The 21,588-nt window shown below is 41.7% G+C and overlaps 2 protein-coding genes across 10 annotated transcripts in view; both read left to right on the top strand.

Annotated features, from left to right (window-relative positions):
- The window catches only part of elfn1a (extracellular leucine-rich repeat and fibronectin type III domain containing 1a), a 148,506-nt gene extending 136,684 nt beyond the window's left edge, over nt 1–11,822 (top strand). For both annotated transcript variants that reach the window (XM_072559231.1, XM_072559233.1), the window contains exon 2: nt 3,493–11,822. In XM_072559231.1, coding sequence (XP_072415332.1) covers nt 3,757–6,093 — 2,337 coding nt within the window. In that variant the 5' untranslated portion in view covers nt 3,493–3,756 and the 3' untranslated portion in view covers nt 6,094–11,822. The remainder of the gene's footprint in view (nt 1–3,492) is intronic.
- Nucleotides 1–21,588, top strand: part of LOC140464306 (protein ELFN1-like) — a 450,048-nt gene that overhangs the window by 378,096 nt on the left and 50,364 nt on the right. For 4 of the 8 annotated variants that reach the window (XM_072559229.1, XM_072559224.1, XM_072559226.1 and 1 more), the window contains one exon: nt 17,112–17,271. The exons of the other annotated variants lie outside the window; for them this stretch is intronic. The gene's annotated coding sequence lies outside the window, so the exon portion shown is untranslated. The remainder of the gene's footprint in view (nt 1–17,111; nt 17,272–21,588) is intronic. 8 annotated transcript variants of the gene reach the window in all.

Genomic DNA, 21,588 nt, shown 5'->3' with positions numbered 1-21,588 from the left:
ACTGGTGAGCCTGACATCAGTGGTGGGCAAGTTGTTGAAGGGAATCCTAAGGGATAGGATTTACATATATTTGAAAAGGCAAGGCCTGATTAGGGATAGTAACCATGGCTTTGTGCGTGGAAAATCATGTCTAACCATGAGGCAGTGGTTGGGGGCAGCATGGTGGCTCAGTGGTTAGCACTGTTGCCTCACAGCGCCAGGGACCTGGGTTCGATTCCAGCCTCAGGTGACTGTCTGTATGGAGTTTGCACATTCTCCCCGTGTCCACGTGGGTTTCCTCCAGGTGCTCTGGTTTTCTCCCACAATTCAAAAGATGTGCAGGTTAGGTGAATTGGTCATGCTAAATTGCCCATAGTGTTCAGGCATGTGTGGGTTAGATGCATTAGTCTGGAGTAAATCTAGAATAATAGAGTAGGGGAATGGGTTTGGGTGGGTTGCTCTTTGGAGGGTCATGTGGACCTGTTGGGCCAAATGGCCTACTTCCACACTGTAGGGAATCTATGAACTTGGTTGAGTGTTTTGAAGAAGTAACAAAGAAGATTGATGATGACAGAGTGGTAGATGTGATCTATATAGACTTCAGTAAGGTATTTGACAAGGTCCTTCATGGTAAACTAGTTAGCACGGTTAGATCTCATGAAGTACAGGAGAACTAGCCATTTGGATACAGAACTGACTTGAATGTAGAAGACAGAGGGTGATGGTGGAGGGTTACTTTTCAGACTGGAGGCCTATGACCAGTGGAATGCCACAAGGATCGGTACTGGGTCCACTGTTTTTTGTCATTTATATAAATGATTTGGATGTGAACATAGGAGGTATAGTTAATAAATTTGCAGATGACACCAGAATTGGAGGTGTGGTGGATAGCGAAGATGGTTACCTCAGAGTACAATGGGATCTTGATCAGATGGGCCAATGGGCTGAGGAGTGACAGATGGCGTTTAATTTAGATAAATATGAGGAGCTGCATTTTGGGAAAGCAAATCTTAGCAGGACTTATACACTTAATGGTAAGGTCCTGGGGAGTGTTGCTGGACAAAGAGACCTTGCAGTGCGGGTTCATAATTCCATGACAGTAGAATTGCAGGTAAATAGAATAGTGAAGAAGGCATTTGGTATGCTTTCCTTTATTGGTCAAAGCATTGAGTATTGGAGTTGGGAGGTCATGTTGTGGCTGTGAAGGGCATTGGTTAGGCCACATTTGGAATATTGCATGTAATTCTGGTCTCCTTCCTATTGGAAGGATGTTGTGAAACTTGAAAGGGTTCAGAAAAGATTTACAAGGATGTTGCAAGAGTTGGAGGATTTGAGCTATAGGGAGAGGCTGAGTAGGCTGGGGCTACTTCCCCGGAGCGTCAGAGGCTGAGGGGTGACCTTATAGCGGTTTATAAAATCATGAGGGGCACAGATAGGGTAAATAGATAAGGTCTTTTCCCTGGTGTGGGAGAGTCCAGAACTCAAGAGCATTGGTTTAGGCTGAGAGGGGAAAGATATAAAAAGGACTTAAAGGACAACTTTTTCACGCAGATGGTAGTGTGTGTATGGAATGAGCTGCCAGAGAAAGTCATGGAGGCTAGTACAATTACAGCATTTAAAGGGCATCTGGATGGGTGTATGAATAGGAATGGTTTAGGGAGATATGGGCCAAGTGCTGGCAAATGGGACAAGATTAGGTTAGATTATCTGGTTGGCATGGATAAGTTGGACCAAAGGGTCTGTTTCCGTGCTGTACATGTCTATGACTCTATGACAAGAGCAGAGCAATTTCTATAGCTAGTACTGTTTCCTAAATTCTTCTTCTCTTTCTCACTCATGCAAGTGTTACTGCCAAACCAGTGATAAATTGGAAATCTCAAGGCAGCTATATTATCACCACGTCACTATTCAGTTTGGAAGAGGTAATTCTCTCTGTTTCAAATTGGGCTCATCCAAATTGTTTGCAAACAATATGCAACAGTTACAAGTATTACTTTGTGATCTAATCCTGGCCCTTGGAAGAAAGAAAGAGCCATGCATAAAATGGGATTGGGACCAAAAGGGCAGACCAGATCTATTGTCGCATCTGAAACACCGGAGTTCCAACAATGCAGCACTCCCTTTCTACTGGACTGGAGTTTCAGCCTAGATTTTTATACGCATTTCAGTTGAAGTTAGTGTGTGCAGCAGTGGCCCCAGAAACATGGAGGCAACCCTCCTGTGGCCCTTTCCAGGAGCCTTGACAGGATTAAATAACACAGTTAACTGCCTGCTGTCAAGGCTTTAGTGTTTTTAAAACCAAAGCACCTGCCTCCAAAGGTTGCCAGTCCTAATGGGCTGACAACCCTTTGGTCCCAGTAGAGCCACCAGGAGTGTGACAATGGTTGGGACTGCAAAAGGCTCCAGATGAGAGATGAGGGGACAGATTCCCCCCAAAGTTAGTTTGACAGCCTCCAGCAGATGGGTTAGAGGGGTGAAAGGGGTCAAGGATTGATGCGGAGGGCAAGAGGAGTAGTTCCAGTAGTTTTCCAATCAAGAGCAAACCCTGAGCCTCTGGAGCCATCCAGGCAGAGTGAAGGGGCCCCTAAGTAATCATTAATTGATCACAAGGACTGGAATTGACAGAAAAGCTGTCCTCAATCTTCTTGCCCTTGACAAGAAGAGATTCAAGAAGGTGATGAGTTCTCTATTTCATGCTTTCCTCCCGATTTATATGAGGTCCTTACTGCACAACTTGTTCCCTGGGGAGAATTAGATTCAGCTCATTGAGTTAAACTTGAACCCTTCAGAAGGAAGAATGTTCTCCACAAAGGCATAGCAGATAGTTGAGCTCTCTATTTGAGAGTGAGCAAGGCAATTTGACCATAGCGGTTGGCACAACTAAGTCTGGTATTTATATTCACCACGTCTACTTTCTTGAATGGATAGTGAGCAGACTCATAGTTAATTGGATTTCCTCGCTCTAGTTTAAGTGTGTGATGGCTCGTTGTAAAGTCCTGATTAAGATTAACCAACCTCAGTATTGAACCTGAAACTTCCTGGTCTATATCACATCAATTTATTGATTGAGTCACCTGGACAGCCAATTGCTCATGATTCATAGCAAAGAAATAAGAGTGAATCTTTTTTATATCCCTCTTGATTTGAAATTTGAATGTGGTCACTGAAAAGAGGTGTTCTTCATATCTGGGTGCAGAGGGAATATTGCAATGTCTCTGCAATGATAAGTTTTCTTGAAAAATAGAATAATCAAACCTATGCCTCCCATCTCCTGGTTCTCAAATGGCGTGGAGTTTTTTGGACATCTTGTTGAAATAACCAAAATATTTGATTTCCACTATTTCAAACCATAGAAAGCCTCATGAATATCAAGCAAAAACAAAACGTGATAAATCCTTCATACTTCAATTGAAAAACTGATAAACGTAAGGACCAAACTCTTATAGGAATTAATTATGATCAAGATCAATCTCAAATCAGCCTTATTATATTGTCTTTTCTTCCCTTCCCTAGGAAAACCAAGACAAGCTGTTGAAACTATCTCAAGGAATGTCTGCAGATGGGGATTCAGTGCACAAAAGAATTCAAAGAGAACAGTGTATAGAGAAAAACTGGACAAGAAAAATGTCATGAAGCAAGCAAATAACTGCACCCCAGTTTACTAATTAACAGTTCAAAAACATGAGTACACTTTGAGCCCTACAAAATATTTTAACTTGTTGAGCAGGTGAGTGCTATTGAAAGCTTTTTGCTCACAAGCCCCCAGAGCACAAGGGGATGGCTCTGCACAGTTTCATTCTCTGGGTCTCACTAGCCTCGTTGATGAATGCTGCTGGTGTTTATGGTGACTGCTGGCTCATTGAAGGGGAGAAAGGATTTGTGTGGCTGGCCATTTGTAGCCAAAACCAACCACCATACGAATCCATTCCTCAGCACATCAACAATACCATAGTGGACCTCCGGCTGAATGAGAACAAGATAAAAAGCGTCCAGTATTCCTCGCTCAGCAGGTTTGGTAACCTGACAGAACTCAATCTGACCAAGAATGATATTTCTTACATTGAGGATGGAGCCTTCTCTGCTCAGTACAACCTGCGTGTTTTGCAACTGGGATTCAATAAACTTCGGAACATCACGGAGGGAATCCTGCGGGGACTGGGCAGGCTTGAATACCTCTATCTCCAGGCCAATCTCATTGAGGTGGTGAGCCCCAATTCCTTTTGGGAATGTCCCAATGTAATGAACATCGACCTTTCCATGAACCGGTTGCAAACCTTGGAAAGTTCCACCTTCCTGGGTCTTGGCAAACTCACCACTTGTGAACTCTACGGCAATCCATTTTATTGTTCCTGTGATCTACTGGGCTTCTTGAAATGGCTGGTGCAGTTCAACAACACCACCAGGAGTTACGATCGAATGCAGTGTGAATCTCCGTCTCGTTATGCAGGTCACGCATTGCTGAGCCAAAGCCAGACACAAAGTGCATACAGCTTGCTGGTCTCAACATGCGACAACATCAACACCTTTGATCCCAAGTTCATGCCTACCCAGATGCCCTCAACCACAACCACCTCAGACAGCCCCTGTGGAGCTGAAGACTGCTCCTCAGGTGATGATCCCACTCCTATTATAGCCTTTCACTCCCCTACCCGTGAAACACGTTCACCAGCAATAAAGGTGGAACAGGTTACCTATACAAGTGCCACCTTGTTGGTGCAGATCCCCCGGCCATTCAGTAAAATGTACATCCTGGTGCAATACAACAACAGCTTTTATGCAGATATAAAGACGTTGCAAACAGAACAAGAGGTAATTAAGCTGGATAGGCTCCAGCCCCATACTGCCTACACATACTGTGTGGCTTCTATCCGGAATGCCTTAAGATACAATCAAACCTGTGTCACGTTCTCTACAGGAAGTAACAAGACAAGAGGCACTGTGCCCCCACCTTCAACTGCCACACACTATATTATGACTATCCTTGGCTGTCTCTTTGGGATGGTCATAGTACTTGGCCTGGTGTATTACTGCCTGCGCAAGAAGAGACAACAAGACGAAAAGCACAAGAAACCTGGCAGCATGTCGAAAACTGCTATTGAACTGAAGTATGGGGGGGAGATGGAAGCCAGCGCTATCTCTCAATTAGTCCAGAAACCAATGCCAGCCTGTGAGGCTGCACCCAGGATGCCTTTCCTGCCATCGTCAGGGGATACAGAGTCACATAAGTTTCAAGAACTGAGTGAAACACCCAAAACCACCAAGGGCAACTATATTGAGGTGAGAACAGGGGAGCATTCTGATCGGAGAGATTTGGAAGGCGGTGGACAGGGCCGGAGTCCTGCCACAGAGATCTCGACCATTGCCAAAGAAGTGGATAAGGTGAACCAGATCATCAATAACTGCATTGATGCACTGAAATCAGAGACTGGCTCTTTCCAAGGAGGAAAGGCTGGGGCCATGGCCTCAGTGGATCCTCAGGTGCTAATGATCACTGAGCAACCCCAGAGCAAACCTGAATTCCTGTTGCCGATTTCAAAGGAGAGTTACCATCCACTGCAGAGGCACAGTAGTATTGAAGCCACCCCGAAACGTCCCAGCACCTCCTCCAGTGGCTCTGCAAAAAGTCCCAGATCCTTCCACTCTGACACCTCGGTACCAGGGCATGCCTGCAGATCCGAGGCACAGTACATTGAGAAAGCCTCTCCGATCGCGGCTAGCAGTCCAGCCACAGTCCCACGGACACAGCAGCGCAGCGAGCACCGCCACACATATCCAGGGCGGTGCCAGGTTGAGCAGGCACAGCCAGAGGGACCAATCAGTCGCAGCAAACCCTCCATCCTAGAGCCACTCAGCCGGCCCCGGCGGGAAATGCCATACTCCCAACTCTCGCCTCAGTACCATAATCTCAGCCACACATCCAGCCCAGAGTATAGCAGCAAGCCTCTGGGAATCTGGGAACGCTTCAGACTGCACAAGAAGAGGCACAAAGAAAGTGGGGAAGAGTACATGGCAGCGGGACATGCCCTGAGGAAGAAGGTGCAATTTGCCAAGGATGAGGACCTGCATGATATCCTCGATTACTGGAAGGGTGTCTCCAATCAGCACAAATCTTGAGTCCTCCAACTATTAAGAGACTAAAATTGGACCAAAAAAAACACAAAAACTTTACAGCTGCTGTTTTTAACCTGACCAGCTCTACTGTTCTTATAAACTTTAGCCTCTCTCATAAGTTTGTGCACCAAAATCCTCCAAACTGAATTCTAAAACCTGTACAAAGAATTTCTCTTTCTTTAATTATATATATAATATATAAATACATATATAAAGGACACCCAGAAGCCTTGAAATATTGGATGTTATTTATCGCATGACTCTGTCCTGTGACTGTGACTCACTGTAGTGTACATGGGGCATTGTTCGTTGTACAATGTACACTGTGACTGGACTGTGTCGTGTAATTGTAGCTCACACACCGCTCACACCTTGCATTGTACAGTAATATTTCCCAGTAAGATCTCCCCCTTTACCCCTGCAGGTCTGTACAGATAAATTTCTATATTTGCAATGATGTTTCTGGATTCTTTTGCCTGTTTGTATCAGGGTTTAATTTTAGTCAGATTTTACAGAACAGCCTATTTGTTTCCCAGTGAATGTCTGACAACTGGCCCTGAGCATTGTATAAAACTGGACTGGTGAAAGAAATCAACTGAGTGGTTTCTTCTGACACATTCTCTTTCTGTCTCATTGGTCCATGTCATTGGCTCTCTCAGAGAGATTAACGTCTTTGCTGCCAATGGGACACAAAACTCACCATATCCTTATGGGGGTCAGGCTGGTTCTGTCGGAGGTGGCGTTATAAAGTTTAGCTAAATCGGAAAACATAAGTGAAGCTTTTGGAGTACTGTTCAAGGTCCTAATCTTCCTATTCTGAAAAGGTTATAGATGTACTGGAGAAGGTGAAAAATTAATTCACACTGACAATTCCAGAAATGAAATAAAGTCCTGTACTTATTAGGAAAAGCACAACAAGCTGGAACTTTTTTTTTCTGGAAAATAAAGGGTTGTGAGTCACCTGATAATGAATAAAAAGTTTGATAGGTTGGACTTAGGCTAGGAAGAAACGTTTCAACTTACTGAAGAGGCCAGAAATAAGATCATAAAGAGAATAAATCCGATCCCAGAGAGCAGTTAGGTCATGCTACCGTGTAGTCATAGACCTGAATAGCACAGATATTATGGACATCAGAAAAGCACACAAGAAAGATAAGACTGCAAGTATGTATTGATACAGTTAGGTGAAGAGGAGTGGAAGGAGGCTTGTGTGGAACAGAAAGCAACATACACCTTTTGTTTCTGTGCTGTAAATAACTTGTAATATTTTGTTATACACCTCGTCTAATTTTGTTATGTGTTGGATTTCACCTTTCAGCTGTGCCAAATTTAAATTTATCCCCACACTCTCTCCCAGTGGTTATTGTGTGTAGTCTTTGTAAAGTAATTGGATTAATAGATATTACCTTCGGCACAGTTTCTAAGTGCCACAATGCCCGTGTATGTAAATATTGGAAAAAAGCCTGCAACTCTTCCTGACTCTGTGAATGAAGAAAGAAAGAAAGCACTCCTTTCAGTTATACAGTGCCTTTCACCACCTCAGGACATTCCAAAATGCCAAGTAATATTGAAGTGCGGTTACTGCTGTAATCTTTGAAACAGCAACAATTTGCGCACAGCAAGGATCCGCAAAACAGCCATGAGACAATATCAAGATAATTTTTTTTTAGTAATGTTGATTTAAGGGTTACACATTGACAAGAACTCCAGGGATAGCTCCGCTGCTGGTCCACAAAATAAGCCAGTTGGGATTTTTAGGACCCACCTGTGTTTATTGATGTATGAGCATGATGGCTGAACCTTACAACTACCTTTCTGAACCAATCACTCAGCCGACTGAATCAAAAGGTTATGCCTCGAAACTCTACTTATGATCTTTCTTTGGATAAAATGTTAAACCAAGATCTCATGTTTTGAGATTCAGGTAGATTCAAATGATCCAATGGCAGTATTTAACTAAGAACATGTGCGTACTGTTAGTCTCCTTCAAATAAAACCTAAAAAACAGGTTAGTTATTTGTTTGTCTCATTGCTAGCTGTGGGATCTTACTGAGCCTAAAGTTGTCCTGTTAAAAACAATTGGGATAGATCTTGACTTTATGCATTAGTATAAAATGAGTTACTTCAAAGGAAAAACATTTGGGAGATTTACAATGTGCAGCCAGTTTTAGACTATCATGAAGAGTTATGATCTGCTTGTGAGATGTTTGTGAAAAGTGATGAGGCACAACAGAGATCAATAGGATAGCACAGGGTCAGACCATACCACTGTGTTGATTTGACTAGCCCAGTTTCTAGGAGATAATCATATCCATGGTAGCTCTCAGAGCTTCCCATCAAATATTTTACCAAGAACACTCTTTGACAGACTATTACATATTCATTAGTCTGTGTAAAAGTCAAAACTCTTTTGACCTCCTTTCTTCTAATGTTCTCTTGAACAATCTGTAATCGTGTGGAACATAATGTTGCTTATCTTGTCTATATTCTGTAAAAATAAAACTTCACATCACCTTCTTTCTATTTAAACCTTGTTTCCTTATCTCTATTTTAGAAATTTTGCATTAATTATTGCTTTCTTGAACTTTCTTATTCTCTGCTAGGTTCCAAGTATACCATCGTGCATCTTCTATTCACTTTCCATCTTTACTTCAATCCTATTAATTCTTTCATAGGGTTGGAAAGACCCTTCACCTTCCTCAGTCTTCCCTTTATCCAAAAGGAGACTTTTTAGAAACTCAAGCACCTCATCATCTTGATACAAATCAGTAAAACAAAGAACTGTGGATGCTGGAGCTCTGAAACACACAAAACAGAAACTGCTGGAGAAACTTCCAGGTTTGGCAGCATCTGTTAATATTTCAAGTTCAGTGACCCTCTGTTCTAAAGAAGGGTCATCAGACTCGAAATGTTAAGTCTGTTTTCTTTCCACAGATGCTGCCAGATCTAGATATAAATAATTGCTTAATCCCAATTTCTTGATGAAACCTGTGCAGTCTAACATTGTGCTTTGTTTTTTGCATTGTCACCTGTTGTCCTTCATCTAACTTTTGCAATAAAACTAAGACTAGATCTTTACATTGTTAGCTAGAGAATGGTGAGAATATAGAGCTTGCTATTGCACAGTGTAGTTAAGACAAATAGCGTGGAAGCATTTTTCTAAAAGGCAAGTATAAGGAAGAAAGAAATAAGGGAAATATTGCTGGAACTGTGGATGAAGTATGGTGGGAGGAAGCTCTTGTGTACCACAAACTCTGACAAAAACCATGTGGGCCAAATGATTTGTTTCTGTACTGGAAATTCTAAGTTATGTTATATAATATTGTATCATGCCCCTTTAAACATTTTTCTCCATTCAGTGACACAAAAATGTTAGCATCATTATTTGCTGGAAATTGTGAGCTGATAAGTTTGGGGAGACCAACAGTTCATTGAGGCATCTGGAACCTTTGTGAACTATGGGGTAAACAGTCTATCTCCTGAATTATTGAGGTTTAAACACTGAGGCAGCAGCTGTTAATCAAGGAAGGGTGGAGAGGAAAGTAGATTAGATTACTTACAGTGTGGAAACAGGCCCTTCGGCCCAACTGGTTCACACTGACCCTCCGAAGTGCAACCCACCCAGACCCATTCCCTCTACATTTACCCCTTCACCTAACACTCCAGGCAATTTAGCGTAGCTAATTCACCTAACCTGCACATTTTTGGACTGTGGGAAGAAACCGGAGCACCCGGACGAAACCCACGCAGACATGGAGAGAATGTACAAACTCCACACAGAGAGTCACCTGAGGTGGGAATTGAACCCGGGTCTCTGCCGCCGTGAGGCAGCAGTGCTAACCACTTTGCCACCGTGCCACCCCAAGTAGAAGGAAATTTGAATTAAAGTCAGTTACAGAAGAAGCTAAATAAGATAGAGATAAAGATGAAAAGAAAATCTAGATTCAAAGTGAAATAAAGACACAGACAAAATGTAATGAAAAAGAATGTATGTATTAAATTTTATATTTTAAAATCTCTAAGAAAAATTCACTACTTGAAACAAAGAAAATCCATATTTTCAATTGTTCAATTTTTGGACCAGCAAGCTTAATTAGAATTGAATTAGGAAATACAAATTTGTTAAAAAAAGGTATTTTGCAAAGACAGCTGAAAAAATTATCCAGAAAGTTCTTAAGACTTGGAATTTGCAAAGTATCTTTTTAATTGTCTGAATATTCTAATTGATTTGCATAGTAATAATGGTGTGTATTGTTAAGACATTGTTACTTTCCAGCAAGAACCAAGTGGCCCCAGATACAAATCAACATTGAGCCAAATTTGAAGCAGCTATCCAATCACTCTCTCTTTCGCACACATTTTTATGACTTCTTTATGTTACCCAATTATCAACCCAATGATCCATTACTATCAAGGTTGCACACTCCGACATGAACAGTGAGCACACCCATAAACCACAAATCTCTATTACAAGATGGATTCCGAGTAAGGTTTCTGAGCCAGAGCTCGTCCACTCTGACCACATTTTTTTCCTTTCTTTTCTGTTTTCTTGTTTTTTTTCACTTTCTATACCTTTGTTTAACTCTTGACCTGAGCTCAGTCAGCATTGGCAGCAGTGAGAACCCACCATGGAACTCACGCGGGCCCACCACGCAGACCTCGAATGGGCCGAGTGCTGACCTTGAGTGTGCCCGATGTGGAAGAGATCATGCCCAACGATAACCTCAATCGAGCCCTGTACAGATCTCAAGTGGGCCCAGCGCAGAGGAGAATGTGCCCAGAGTGGACCTCGAATGAGCCCTGACTTACTTTTCTGCAGTGAATACAGGACCTGACATCGGAATCGGTGGCTGCTATGTCAGTGGAAATGACGCCAGCAAGATAGACCTAGCAGAGAAAGATGGCGCCTGATATTGGCGACTTCATCGTTGGTTGGATCCAAGGTCGGTAGTGGCTAAGTGGAGGCACAAGGACATCACAGCGATGTCAGTGAGGGATGTGACTCCGATGTTGTTTGGTCCAGTGCAGGCAACGGTGAGGCAGCAGTGGAGGAGTGTCAGCCCCGCAGCAAAAGGTGGCACCTGAGGATCGGTGACTTTGACGTTGGTTGGGTCCAGTGTAGATGGTAGCGAAGCACTGGAGGAGGGATGGTAGCATAGGTATCGTCGATGGTGATAAGCTGGCTCAGGACTGATGGACTGTCTTTAAGCTATATCATTCATTTCTTGTTTTTCCTTACTCTTAAATTATTTAAAATGGCACCGAATCGTGGTGACAAATGAAAGCTTTTCACTTATTTTATTGTAAACTTACTGTAAAGTACACGTGACAATAAAATCATTCAATCATTCAAAAATCTATACTGTCTTTCATGATTTGAGCATTTTCAGTTCTCTCCTGGAAGGTCTTAAAAGACAAGAGACAGGTGAAAACAGAAATGACCTCTGCAACTGTCAGGGTGAACATCTGTCAATGAATTCAAGGATTTTATAACTATTTTTCATTGCTAAAACTATAGCCTTTTGAAAAAACAAATGCCATAAAACTATCAGTAAATCTCTGCATAGGGCTGGTAAATTGAACTGCACTTGATCATAACAATTTCCCTACCGTTTTAAATCTTCAGTTGTATGACTTCATGTTAATTGCCCAAGTAACAATGCAGATTAATCTACTTCTATTAAAATTGTAAATTACTCAATAGTCATAAGACATATGACTACAATGGAATCTTGGGGTACTGATGGTGTCGTAAACAAGAACAACAATTTTGAAATGAATTTAAAATGCCAACATTCAGTGATGAAATTGTTCTTTTATTTCTGAACACTAATTGGGTATAAACAGGCTGAGAGTCTCTTTTAAAAGAAAGACAAGGGTCTGGAGTGATCTAACAGAAATATTTACAATTATGAATTGATTTAATAAGACTAATATAGAGAAAATGTTTTCATTTCCAGAGGATACCAAAATTCAAAGCCACAAATAAATGTAATAAATCCAATTAGAAATTCAGCAGAAATTTCTTTAAAGGAGAAATAGGAACAGGACTAGACTGTACAAACCTGTTCTGCCATTCAATGAGGTGATGGTTCATCGTCGCCTCAATTCCATTTTCCCACCTGCTCATCATTTTCCTTCATTCCCTGACAGATCAGACATCTGTTTATTCCAGCCTTAAGTGTATTGAATAATGGAGCATCCAGAGCCTTCTAGGTTCACAGCTATTTGAGTGAAGTCAATTCTCCTCATGATTTAGGAATTTCTCCTAAACAATCAGCTTCTTATTTGAGACTATTCTTCACCTCCCAGTCCATTTGTGCTTTAGATTCTCAGCCAGAAGAAACAATTTCTCAGTGTCTACCCCAGCAGATCCCAGCAGAATATTATTTGTTCCAATGAGATCATCTCACATTTCCCTGAAAATAATGAATTTACATGGCCTGTCATCATCCAACCCTCTCATCCCAGGAGAAAGTGAGGAAAGCAGATGCTGGAGGTCAGAGCTGAAAATGTTTTGCTGGAAAAGCGCAGCAGGTCAGGCAGCATCCAAGGAACAGGAGAATCGACGTTCCGGGCATGAGCCCTTCTGCAGGAAGGGTTCATGCCAAAAGCGTCAATTCTCCTGCTCCTTGGATGTTGCCTGACCTGCTGCGCTTTTCCAGCAACACATTTTCAGCTCTCATCCCAGGAACCAAGTTAATGAACCTTCATTTTCTGCCTCCACCACAAGCATTTTGTTCCTTACTTGGGGGTTCATTAGGACAGGGAATTGTGATGTAGAGTCAACACCAAAAGCATGTTTTCAATTCCCAGACTGTCTAAGGTCACTATGAAGGTCCTGCCTTCTTAACCTTGCTCCTCACCTAAGGTAGGTTAAACTTAACACCAGTCATCTCTTTCTAATGACAGAGCAGCCCTATGGTTCTCTAGGATTACAATTACTTTACCCTTATTAAATTGTTAAGTATAAGACCAAAATCAGATATAATCTGATTTAAATCCTATTAAATTTTAATGAGACTTCTTTTTTCTTGCACTCCAAACCCCTTGCAGTAAAGAACAACATGCCATTTTCTTTCTTTCTGAAGAGAATGTGGCAATCTACTGCTAGGAATAATTGAGATGCATAATACAAATTATAGGAATTATAAATTAACAGAAAGCTAGATAACTCTAAGGGAAAAAGGAGTAGCTGGTGGGTTAAATGAAGGAGGTTTAGCAGGAGGCTCATGTGGATTTGAAAAGCTAGCATTGGACAGTATGTCAATAGACTTGTTTCTGTGCTGTGGACTTTATGTAAATGTTTCACATAAAAGTAGCTTTGACTTCCATGAGGCCAGTGCTTCCCCAATCTTTCCCACTTTCACCCAATATCAAGGTTTGAAAAATGTTATGACCCCTCACTGAGAAGTATGAGAGTGGGCCAGGGAGGCCATTTGAGTAGGGGCCTGTTCGAGCTGGAGCACAGATATGATAACACAATCAGAGCTCCATGGTGTCTATTGCTGCTTTAGAGTTGGGGAGCTCAAATTTTCAGCTTATGATCCTAATTGGGATCACTTTGGACCTTGGACTTTGGATAGTGTAATGTAGCACGCAACACTATGAGCTTACACTATAATGCTTAGAAAATATAAACTGCTTAGCAAAAATATCTCAACTGAACTAACAACTTGCAATTATTTCATACCTCTAACCTAGTAAAGCATCCAAAACATATCATAGGAGAATCATTAATAGAGGTTTCATATTGCGGGAGGCAGTAACGTAGTGGCAATGTCACAGCTTTAGTTACCAACAACCCTGGGATGTAATGTTCTAGGGACAAGAGTTTGAATCCCAACATGGCAGATCTGAAAGTTGAATTCAACATAAATAGGAATTAAAAGCAAGTCTAATGGCAATCTTGTTGATAGTCAAAAAAACTCATTTTATTGACTCATGTCCTTGAGGGAAGGAAATCTGCCATCCTTACCTGGTCTGGCCTGTATGCGACTCCAGGCCATAGTAATGCAGTTAACTCTTGACAGCCTTCTCAAATGGCCTCGCAAGCCGCTCAGTTCAAAGGGCATTTTGGGATGAGTAACAAATGCTGGCCTTGTGAGCAATGTCCACATCCCAAGAAGAATAAAAAATATTGATCAATAGAAAGAGGTAATACCACAAATGATTTGTCAAAGAAGTAGGTTTTATGAAGCACTTTAAAGGAAAAAGATAAACACTGTTCATTAAAGATATTAAAGTTTTGTGGTCAGAAATAAGCGGGTCAAACTTTGGATCTTTATTGAAGGACTGTTGAAAATCCAAATACATTGTATCTACTGTATTAATCTTGTTCACATTTCTGTTGCTTCTTCAAAGAAGTCAATAAGATTGGTCAAGCAAGAACATCCCTTTTAATATCTGTACTGTTTTTCAAGTTCTCGATGATTTTTAAAAATATATATTTGAATAAAGATTTAATTATCAGTTTAACACCAGCATTAAACTAATGGGTCTATTGTTACCCGGAATTGTTCTATTTAACATTTTAAATAGAGGAGTTACATTCACAATCCCTCAGAACTCTGAAATATTTCCTTTTCTAATGAATTTCTATACTGCCTCTTCCTTACATTTTTAATAGGTGTAGATGCAATTAATCTGTATTAGTCATCAATCCTAAATTTGTTTATCAATATATTGCCCCTTTCTACCTCAAATGTCTTTTGCTTTTAAATCTCTTCTTCTAATGTATCGTCTACTATGTTAGTTGTTAATAAGTTATTTTGCCTCTCTATTTACCTGGAAAGTACAGAGGAAAATTAATTACTTAATCAAAGTTTGGTAGAAGATTTGTAGCTCGGGTGCTCATTGTTGTGGTTCTGTTCGCTGAGCTGGGAATTTGTGTTGCAGACGTTTCGTCCCCTGTCTAGGTGACATCCTCAGTGCTTGGGAGCCTCCTGTGAAGCGCTTCTGTGCTGTTTCTTCCGGCATTTATAGTGGCCTGTCTCTGCCGCTTCCGGTTGTCAGTTCCAGCTGTCCGCTGTAGTGGCCGGTATATTGGGTCCAGGTCGATGTGTTTGTTGATAGAGTCTGTGGATGAGTGCCATGCCTCTAGGAATTCCCTGGCTGTTCTCTGTTTGGCTTGCCCTATAACGCCCTATAATGACAAGCAACATGAATTCGACTGGGACAACACTACCATTATAGGGCAAGCCAAACAGAGAACAGCCAGGGAATTCCTAGAGGCATGGCACTCATCCACAGACTCTATCAACAAACACATCGACCTGGACCCAATATACCGGCCACTACAGCGGACAGCTCGAACTGACAACCGGAAGCGGCAGAGACAGGCCACTATAAATGCCGGAGGAAACAGCACAGAAGCGCTTCACAGGAGGCTCCCAAGCACTGAGGATGTCACCTAGACAGGGGATGAAACGTTTGCAAGACAAATTCCCAGCTCAGCGAACAGAACCACAACATTAATTACTTAATGTTTGGCATTTCACTAGCCTAACCTGCAACAATTCGATCTTGTAAAGAATGTGAGTTTAAGGCCTGTGAGTTTAAGAATAGTTCAAATGCTGACTGTAAAGTAACTGGTCAAGATAGAATGCAGGTTCAACATCTACTCTGCACTCAGTCTGATACATTCTTTCCAGCACAGGCTTCACCTGGGGAAGTGACAAAATTGCACAGGTTTTACGTACTGATTCCAAGCAAAATATTTTTCTCCTGCTTCTTTAAGATCATGAAAGGCTTCCATGATAAGTCAGATTTCAACTTTTAGATGGGTCACATATTTAATTTAGTCCCTAATAAATCCAAGAAACACCTTTATCAAGAGGGTGGACGGAATATATAAGACCTTATTGCAAATGGAGTGGTTGAAGAGAGAGGCATTGATGCATATCAGGAGAAGCTAGGTAAGTACGTAAGAGAAAGAAATAAAAAGTTATGCTGAGACAGTGAAGTGGAGAGACAGGAAGCACATCAGGATCATAAACTCCAGCAGAAACCCAATCGGTTGGATAGGTGTTTCTATGCTTTAAATTCTATCAATACTTTATTCTTAAGAATTTATTTCTCCTACTTTGTCTCACAACGTTAAAATAATTCAGAATTCTCCCTGATGCTGTATGTTTCTCAGCATGAATTATCCATATTTAAAGACACAGTCTAAACAGGATTCACAGTTGCATTTGAGCTGTATAATTGCATGTAATGGGCAAAGTGGCTGTTTACATTCCCTAATTAATGCAGTTGCTGGAGTGCTGAAATTACCCATGTACAGCAGCTTCGCTACTAGGCAAGCACAGCCCTGAAAATTGGTCCACAGTGCAAACTCAATTTAATGCTTGTGTGCACAGCAAAATAACTTTGCAAATGTTCAAGCTCGAGAGAACAACAAGGAGAGAAATGAAGAGCGAAAGCTTTTACGTTGAAGGGACCTTGTCCTCGCTGTTCATTTTTCTTCTACTGTTGTGAAAATGGTCAACTGAAATGAATGGAAATTGCAACTTTTCTTTACATATGCCTTCAATCTTTCAGTCCAGTGATATTTTGTGCAGTAAGCTCATGTAAGGAAGTAGAAGGGGGGAATGGGATGACTGTGGAATTAGGGGAAGGGTTGAATATGTACTGGTGTGTGTGGAGTGTAGTGCGAAAATTGGCTGATCAGCCTGTCACTGTCCTAACAACTTGAGCTTTACAATTAGTCACAGTCACATTCAATATTCACACTTTCAAATATTTATGTAATTCCTTAAAGTTCTGATGTCAACCTGGCTCAGTTGGTAGTGCTTGTGACTTGAAGATCCACTCAAGATCTGTCACATAATGTTGTTGATTATTAAGCAAATACTCTCAACCATTTGTAAGTAACCTTTGTTTTACCTGTAGCTTTCTGAAAAGTAGCTGGTGCCTTGCATCCAGTTGAATTTTGTTAATGCTTCCTCATGTTAAAGGCAGTTTGTTAATTAAGTTGGAGGTCGAGCAGAACTTTTAAAACCTTTGCTGCACTTATTCAGATTTCTCAAGAGATTGGTTAACCTGGGATCAGAGCTGAAAATGTGTTGCTGGAAAAGCGCAGCAGGTCAGGCAGCATCCAAGGAGCAGAAGAATCGACATTTTGGGCATGAGCCCTTCTTCAGGAATGAGGAAAGTGTGCCCAGCAGACTAAAATAAAAGGTAGGGAGGAGGGACTTGGGGGGGTGGGGGGGTGGGGGGGGCGTTGGAAATGCGATAGGTGGAAGGAGGTTAAGGTGAGGATGATAGGCCGGAGTGGGGGTGGGGGCGGAGAGGTCAGGAAGAAGATTGCAGGTTAGGAAGGTGGTGCTGAGTTTGAGGGTTGGGACTGAGACAAGGTGGGGGGAGGGGAAATGAGGAAACTGGAGAAATCTGTATTCATCCCTTGTGGTTGGAGGGTTCCTAGGCGGAAAATGAGGCGCTCTTCCTCCAGCCATCATGTTGCTATGGTCTGGCGATGGAGGAGTCCAAGGACCTGCATGTCCTTGGTAGAGTGGGAGGGGGAGTTGAAGTGTTGAGCCACGGGGTGGTTGGGTTGGTTGGTCCGGGTGTCCCAGAAGTGTTCTCTGAAATGTTCCGCAAGTAGGCGGCTGTCTCCCCAATATAGAGGTGGTCAGTAAATGACAAATGTACCCTGTGTGTAAAGTACAAAAAGTGGAGAAAGTGAAGTCACATGGGGTCCAGGGTGTACCAGCTAGATGGATAGAGAACAGCAGGAAACAGAGAGTAGTAGTGGAAGGGAGTTTCTTAAAATGGACAACTGTGCCCAGTGGTGTTCCACAGGGATCCATGCTGGGGCCACTATTGTTTGTGATAGACATAAATGATCTGGAGGAAGGTATAGGTGATCTGATTAGCCAGTTTGCAGACGACACAGAGATTGGTGATGTAGCAGATATTGAAGGGGACTGTCAGAGAATGCAGCAGAATATAGGTAGTTTGAAGAGTTGGGCAGATGGAGTTAAATTGGAGCAAATGCGAGGTGATGCGTTTTGAAAGATGCAATTCAAGAGTGACCTATATGGTAAATGAAAAAGCCCTGGGGAAAATTGATGCAAAGGGAGATCTGAATATTCGGGTCCATTGTACCCTGAAGGTGGCAACGTGGCTCGATAGAGTGGTCAAGAAGTATTATAGCATGCTTTCCTTCATCAGACTGGCTATTGAGTACAAGAGTTGGCAGGTTATATTACAGTTGTACAAGACTTTGGTTCAGCCACATTTGGGATACTATGTACAGTTCTGGGCACAACATTACCAAAAGGATGTGGATGCTTTAGAGAGGGTGCAGAGGAGGTTCATCAGGATGTTGCCTGGTATGGAGGGCGCTAGCTATGAAGAGAGGTTGAGTAGATTTGGATTATTTTCATTAGAAGGATGGAGGTTGGTGGGGGGGGAGCTTGATTGAGGTCTACAAAATTATGAGAGGACTAGACAGGATGGATAGCAAGAAGCTTTTTCCCAGAGTAGGGGATTCAGTTACTAAAGGTCATGAGTTCAAGGTGAGAGGGGAAAAATTTAAGGGAGATGTGTGTGGAAAGTTCTTTATGCAGAGGGTGATGGGTACCTTGAACACATTGCCAATGGTGGTGGTAGAGGCAGGCACGATAGTGTCATTTAAGATGTATCTAGACAGATACATGAATGGGCAGGGAGCAGAAGGATAGGCAACAGGTTTAGGTAGAGGATCTGGATTGTTGCAGGCTTGGAGGGCCGAAGGCCGTGTTCCTGTGCTGTAAGGTTCTTTGTTCTTTGCTCTTTGTCCTTTGTAACTCCATTCCAGGGGTGATTTCCCATTGCCCTTTCTGTGTTGCATCGTATCAATCCAAGATATTTTTGGTTTTTATATACTTCATTTTCTCCCCTTTTGCGTTATCCTATTTTGGGCTAATGTGGGCAACCAAACTCTGAGAATTCTGACAGGGCTGTTTTTGTGATCAGCTGGATTGGAGAAAGAGCAGTGTTCATCTGTAAGGACACCATTTTATGTTGTTACTATCCTTGGCGTTCCTGACTCACTGTTGGTAAAGTGACAAATGTGGAAACACTATTCAGTTTCTATTCAAACAAGATATTGAACTTCACTTTGCAAAAGCGATGCTCCCTTTAACATCACAAAACTCCAGATAACCAAACATCTTTGAAGATATCCTGGACCTGAGCTGGTATCCATATGGTCCAATATGAAACTGAGCTGTAACAAGCCAGGGAATTCTCAGCTGTAATTGTCCACTTGTGTTGTTAATAGCTTTAATTTGGGTAGCTTTGGGGATCCTGAATTTTGACTCAGCAGCCCTGGGTCAGAATAATCAAAGAATTGGAAAGAGTTCCTGTTCTCAACTGCAATCCTATTATATTTTTGAGACGAGAGAAGAGAAGAAGGGCTGTAAAATACATGAAAAGTTTGATAGATTAGACGTAGATGTTCCCACTTGTGGGCAAGTCCATAACTCAGGGCTGTCAACACTGCACAGTCATTATTAAATCCAATAAGAACTTAAGACAGACTCCTTTACACAGAAAAAAAAATGCAGACTTACCTTGTATAAGCCATCTCAAGATAAATTAGGGATGAACAACAAATGTTAGCTTTGACAACAGTGAAATTAATTGAAATTTCGTGAAATTAATTGTAAGAAGTGTTAAACCAAATAACATAGAAACAATTTAGGGAAAATTAGATAATCACTTGATGGAAAACATGAATAGAAGGATATGTTGAAGGGGTTAGATGAAATGTAAGAGGAGGCTTGCGTGGATCATGAACTTTGAAGGAACATTGGGATCCAATAATATGGATCATATAACAGGGCACTTAGAAAATCTCACTGCAATCAGATGAAGTCAACATGGTTTAAACTAATTTATTAGAGTTATTTGGAGAAACAATGAGCAATGAGAATAAAAGAGGACCTGCAGATATGGCACGGATATTTCTAGAAGGCTTTGGAAAATTGTTGCACAAAGTAAGAGAATCATGGTTTAGGGGTCACACATTAGCATGGATTTAGGATTGGTTCGCTAACAAGAAAGAGAGAATAGAAATTAATGGGTCATTTTAATTAATTTTAATTTAATGGAACAAAAGGAGTGCCACAGGGATCAGTGCTGTCCTCAACTATTTGTAATCTACATCAATGATTTGGATGATGAAACCAAAGTATGGTTGCTAAATTTGCTGTTGACAGAAAGTAAGTAGGAAATTAAGTTCTGAAGAAGACATGAGAGACTGCAAATGGATATAGATTGGTTTATTGAGTGGGCAAAAACGTGCCAGATGGAACATGATCGGTGAAAATATGAACTTATTCACTTTGCCAGGAAGAGGAGAAAAGCAGCACATTGGTTAAATTGAGAGAAATTGCATAACTCTGTGGTACAGTGAGATTTTAGTGTCATAACATATCAATTGCAAAAGATCATTTTACAGGTACAACGAGTGATCTGAGTGTTAGAACATAGAACATAAAACATTACAGCGCAGTTCAGGCCCTTCGGCCCTCAATGTTGTGTCGATCTGTGAAACCAATCTGAAGCCCATCCAACCTATACTATTCCATTGTTATCCATGTGTTTATTCAGTGGCCATTTAAATGCCCTTAAAGTTGGCAAGTCTACTACTGTTGCAGGCAGGGCATTCCATGCCCTTACTACTCTCTGAGTAAAGAACCTACCTCTGACATCTGTCCTATATCTATCACCTCTCAATTTGAAGCTATGTTCCCTCATGCTAGCCATCACCATCTGAGGAAAACGGCTCTCACTGTCCACCCTATCTAATCATCTGATCATCTTGTATGTCACTGTTAAGTCACCTCTCAATCTTCTTTTCTCTAAGGAAAACAGCCTCAAGTCTCTCAGCCTTTCCTCATAAGACCTTCCCTCCATATCAGGCAACGTCCTACTAAATCTCCTCTGAACCCTTTCCAAAGCTTCCACATCCTTCCTATAATGTAGTGAACAGAACTGCATGCAATACTTAAAGTGCAGCTGCATCAGAGTTTTGTTCAGCTGCAACATGACCTCATGGCTCTGAAACTCGATCACTCTACCAATAAAAGCTAACGCACCGTACACCTTCTTATCAACCCTTTCAACCTGGGTGGCAACTTTCAGGGATCTACGCACATGGACGCCAAGATCTCTCTGCTCATTTACACTACCACGACTCTTCCCATTACCCCAATACTCTGTATTCCTGTTACTCCTTCCAAAGTGAATCACCTCACACTTTTCTGCATTAAAAACCATTTGCCACCTCTCAACCCAGCTCTGCAGCTTATCTATGTTCATCTGTAACCTGCAACATCTTTCCGCAGTATCCAGAACTCCACCAACTTTGGTGTCATCCGTAAATTTACTAACCCATCCTTCTATGCCCTCATCCAGGTTATTTATAAAAATGACAAACAGCAATGCACCCAAAACAGATTCTTGTGGTACACCACTGGTAACTGAACTCCAGGATGTATGAACATA

This window comes from Chiloscyllium punctatum, chromosome 40 (genome assembly GCF_047496795.1).
Source record: "Chiloscyllium punctatum isolate Juve2018m chromosome 40, sChiPun1.3, whole genome shotgun sequence".
NCBI lineage: Eukaryota > Metazoa > Chordata > Chondrichthyes > Orectolobiformes > Hemiscylliidae > Chiloscyllium > Chiloscyllium punctatum.
Note: the sequence above shows the minus strand (reverse complement) of the source record. Positions and strands in the feature narration are given on the sequence as shown.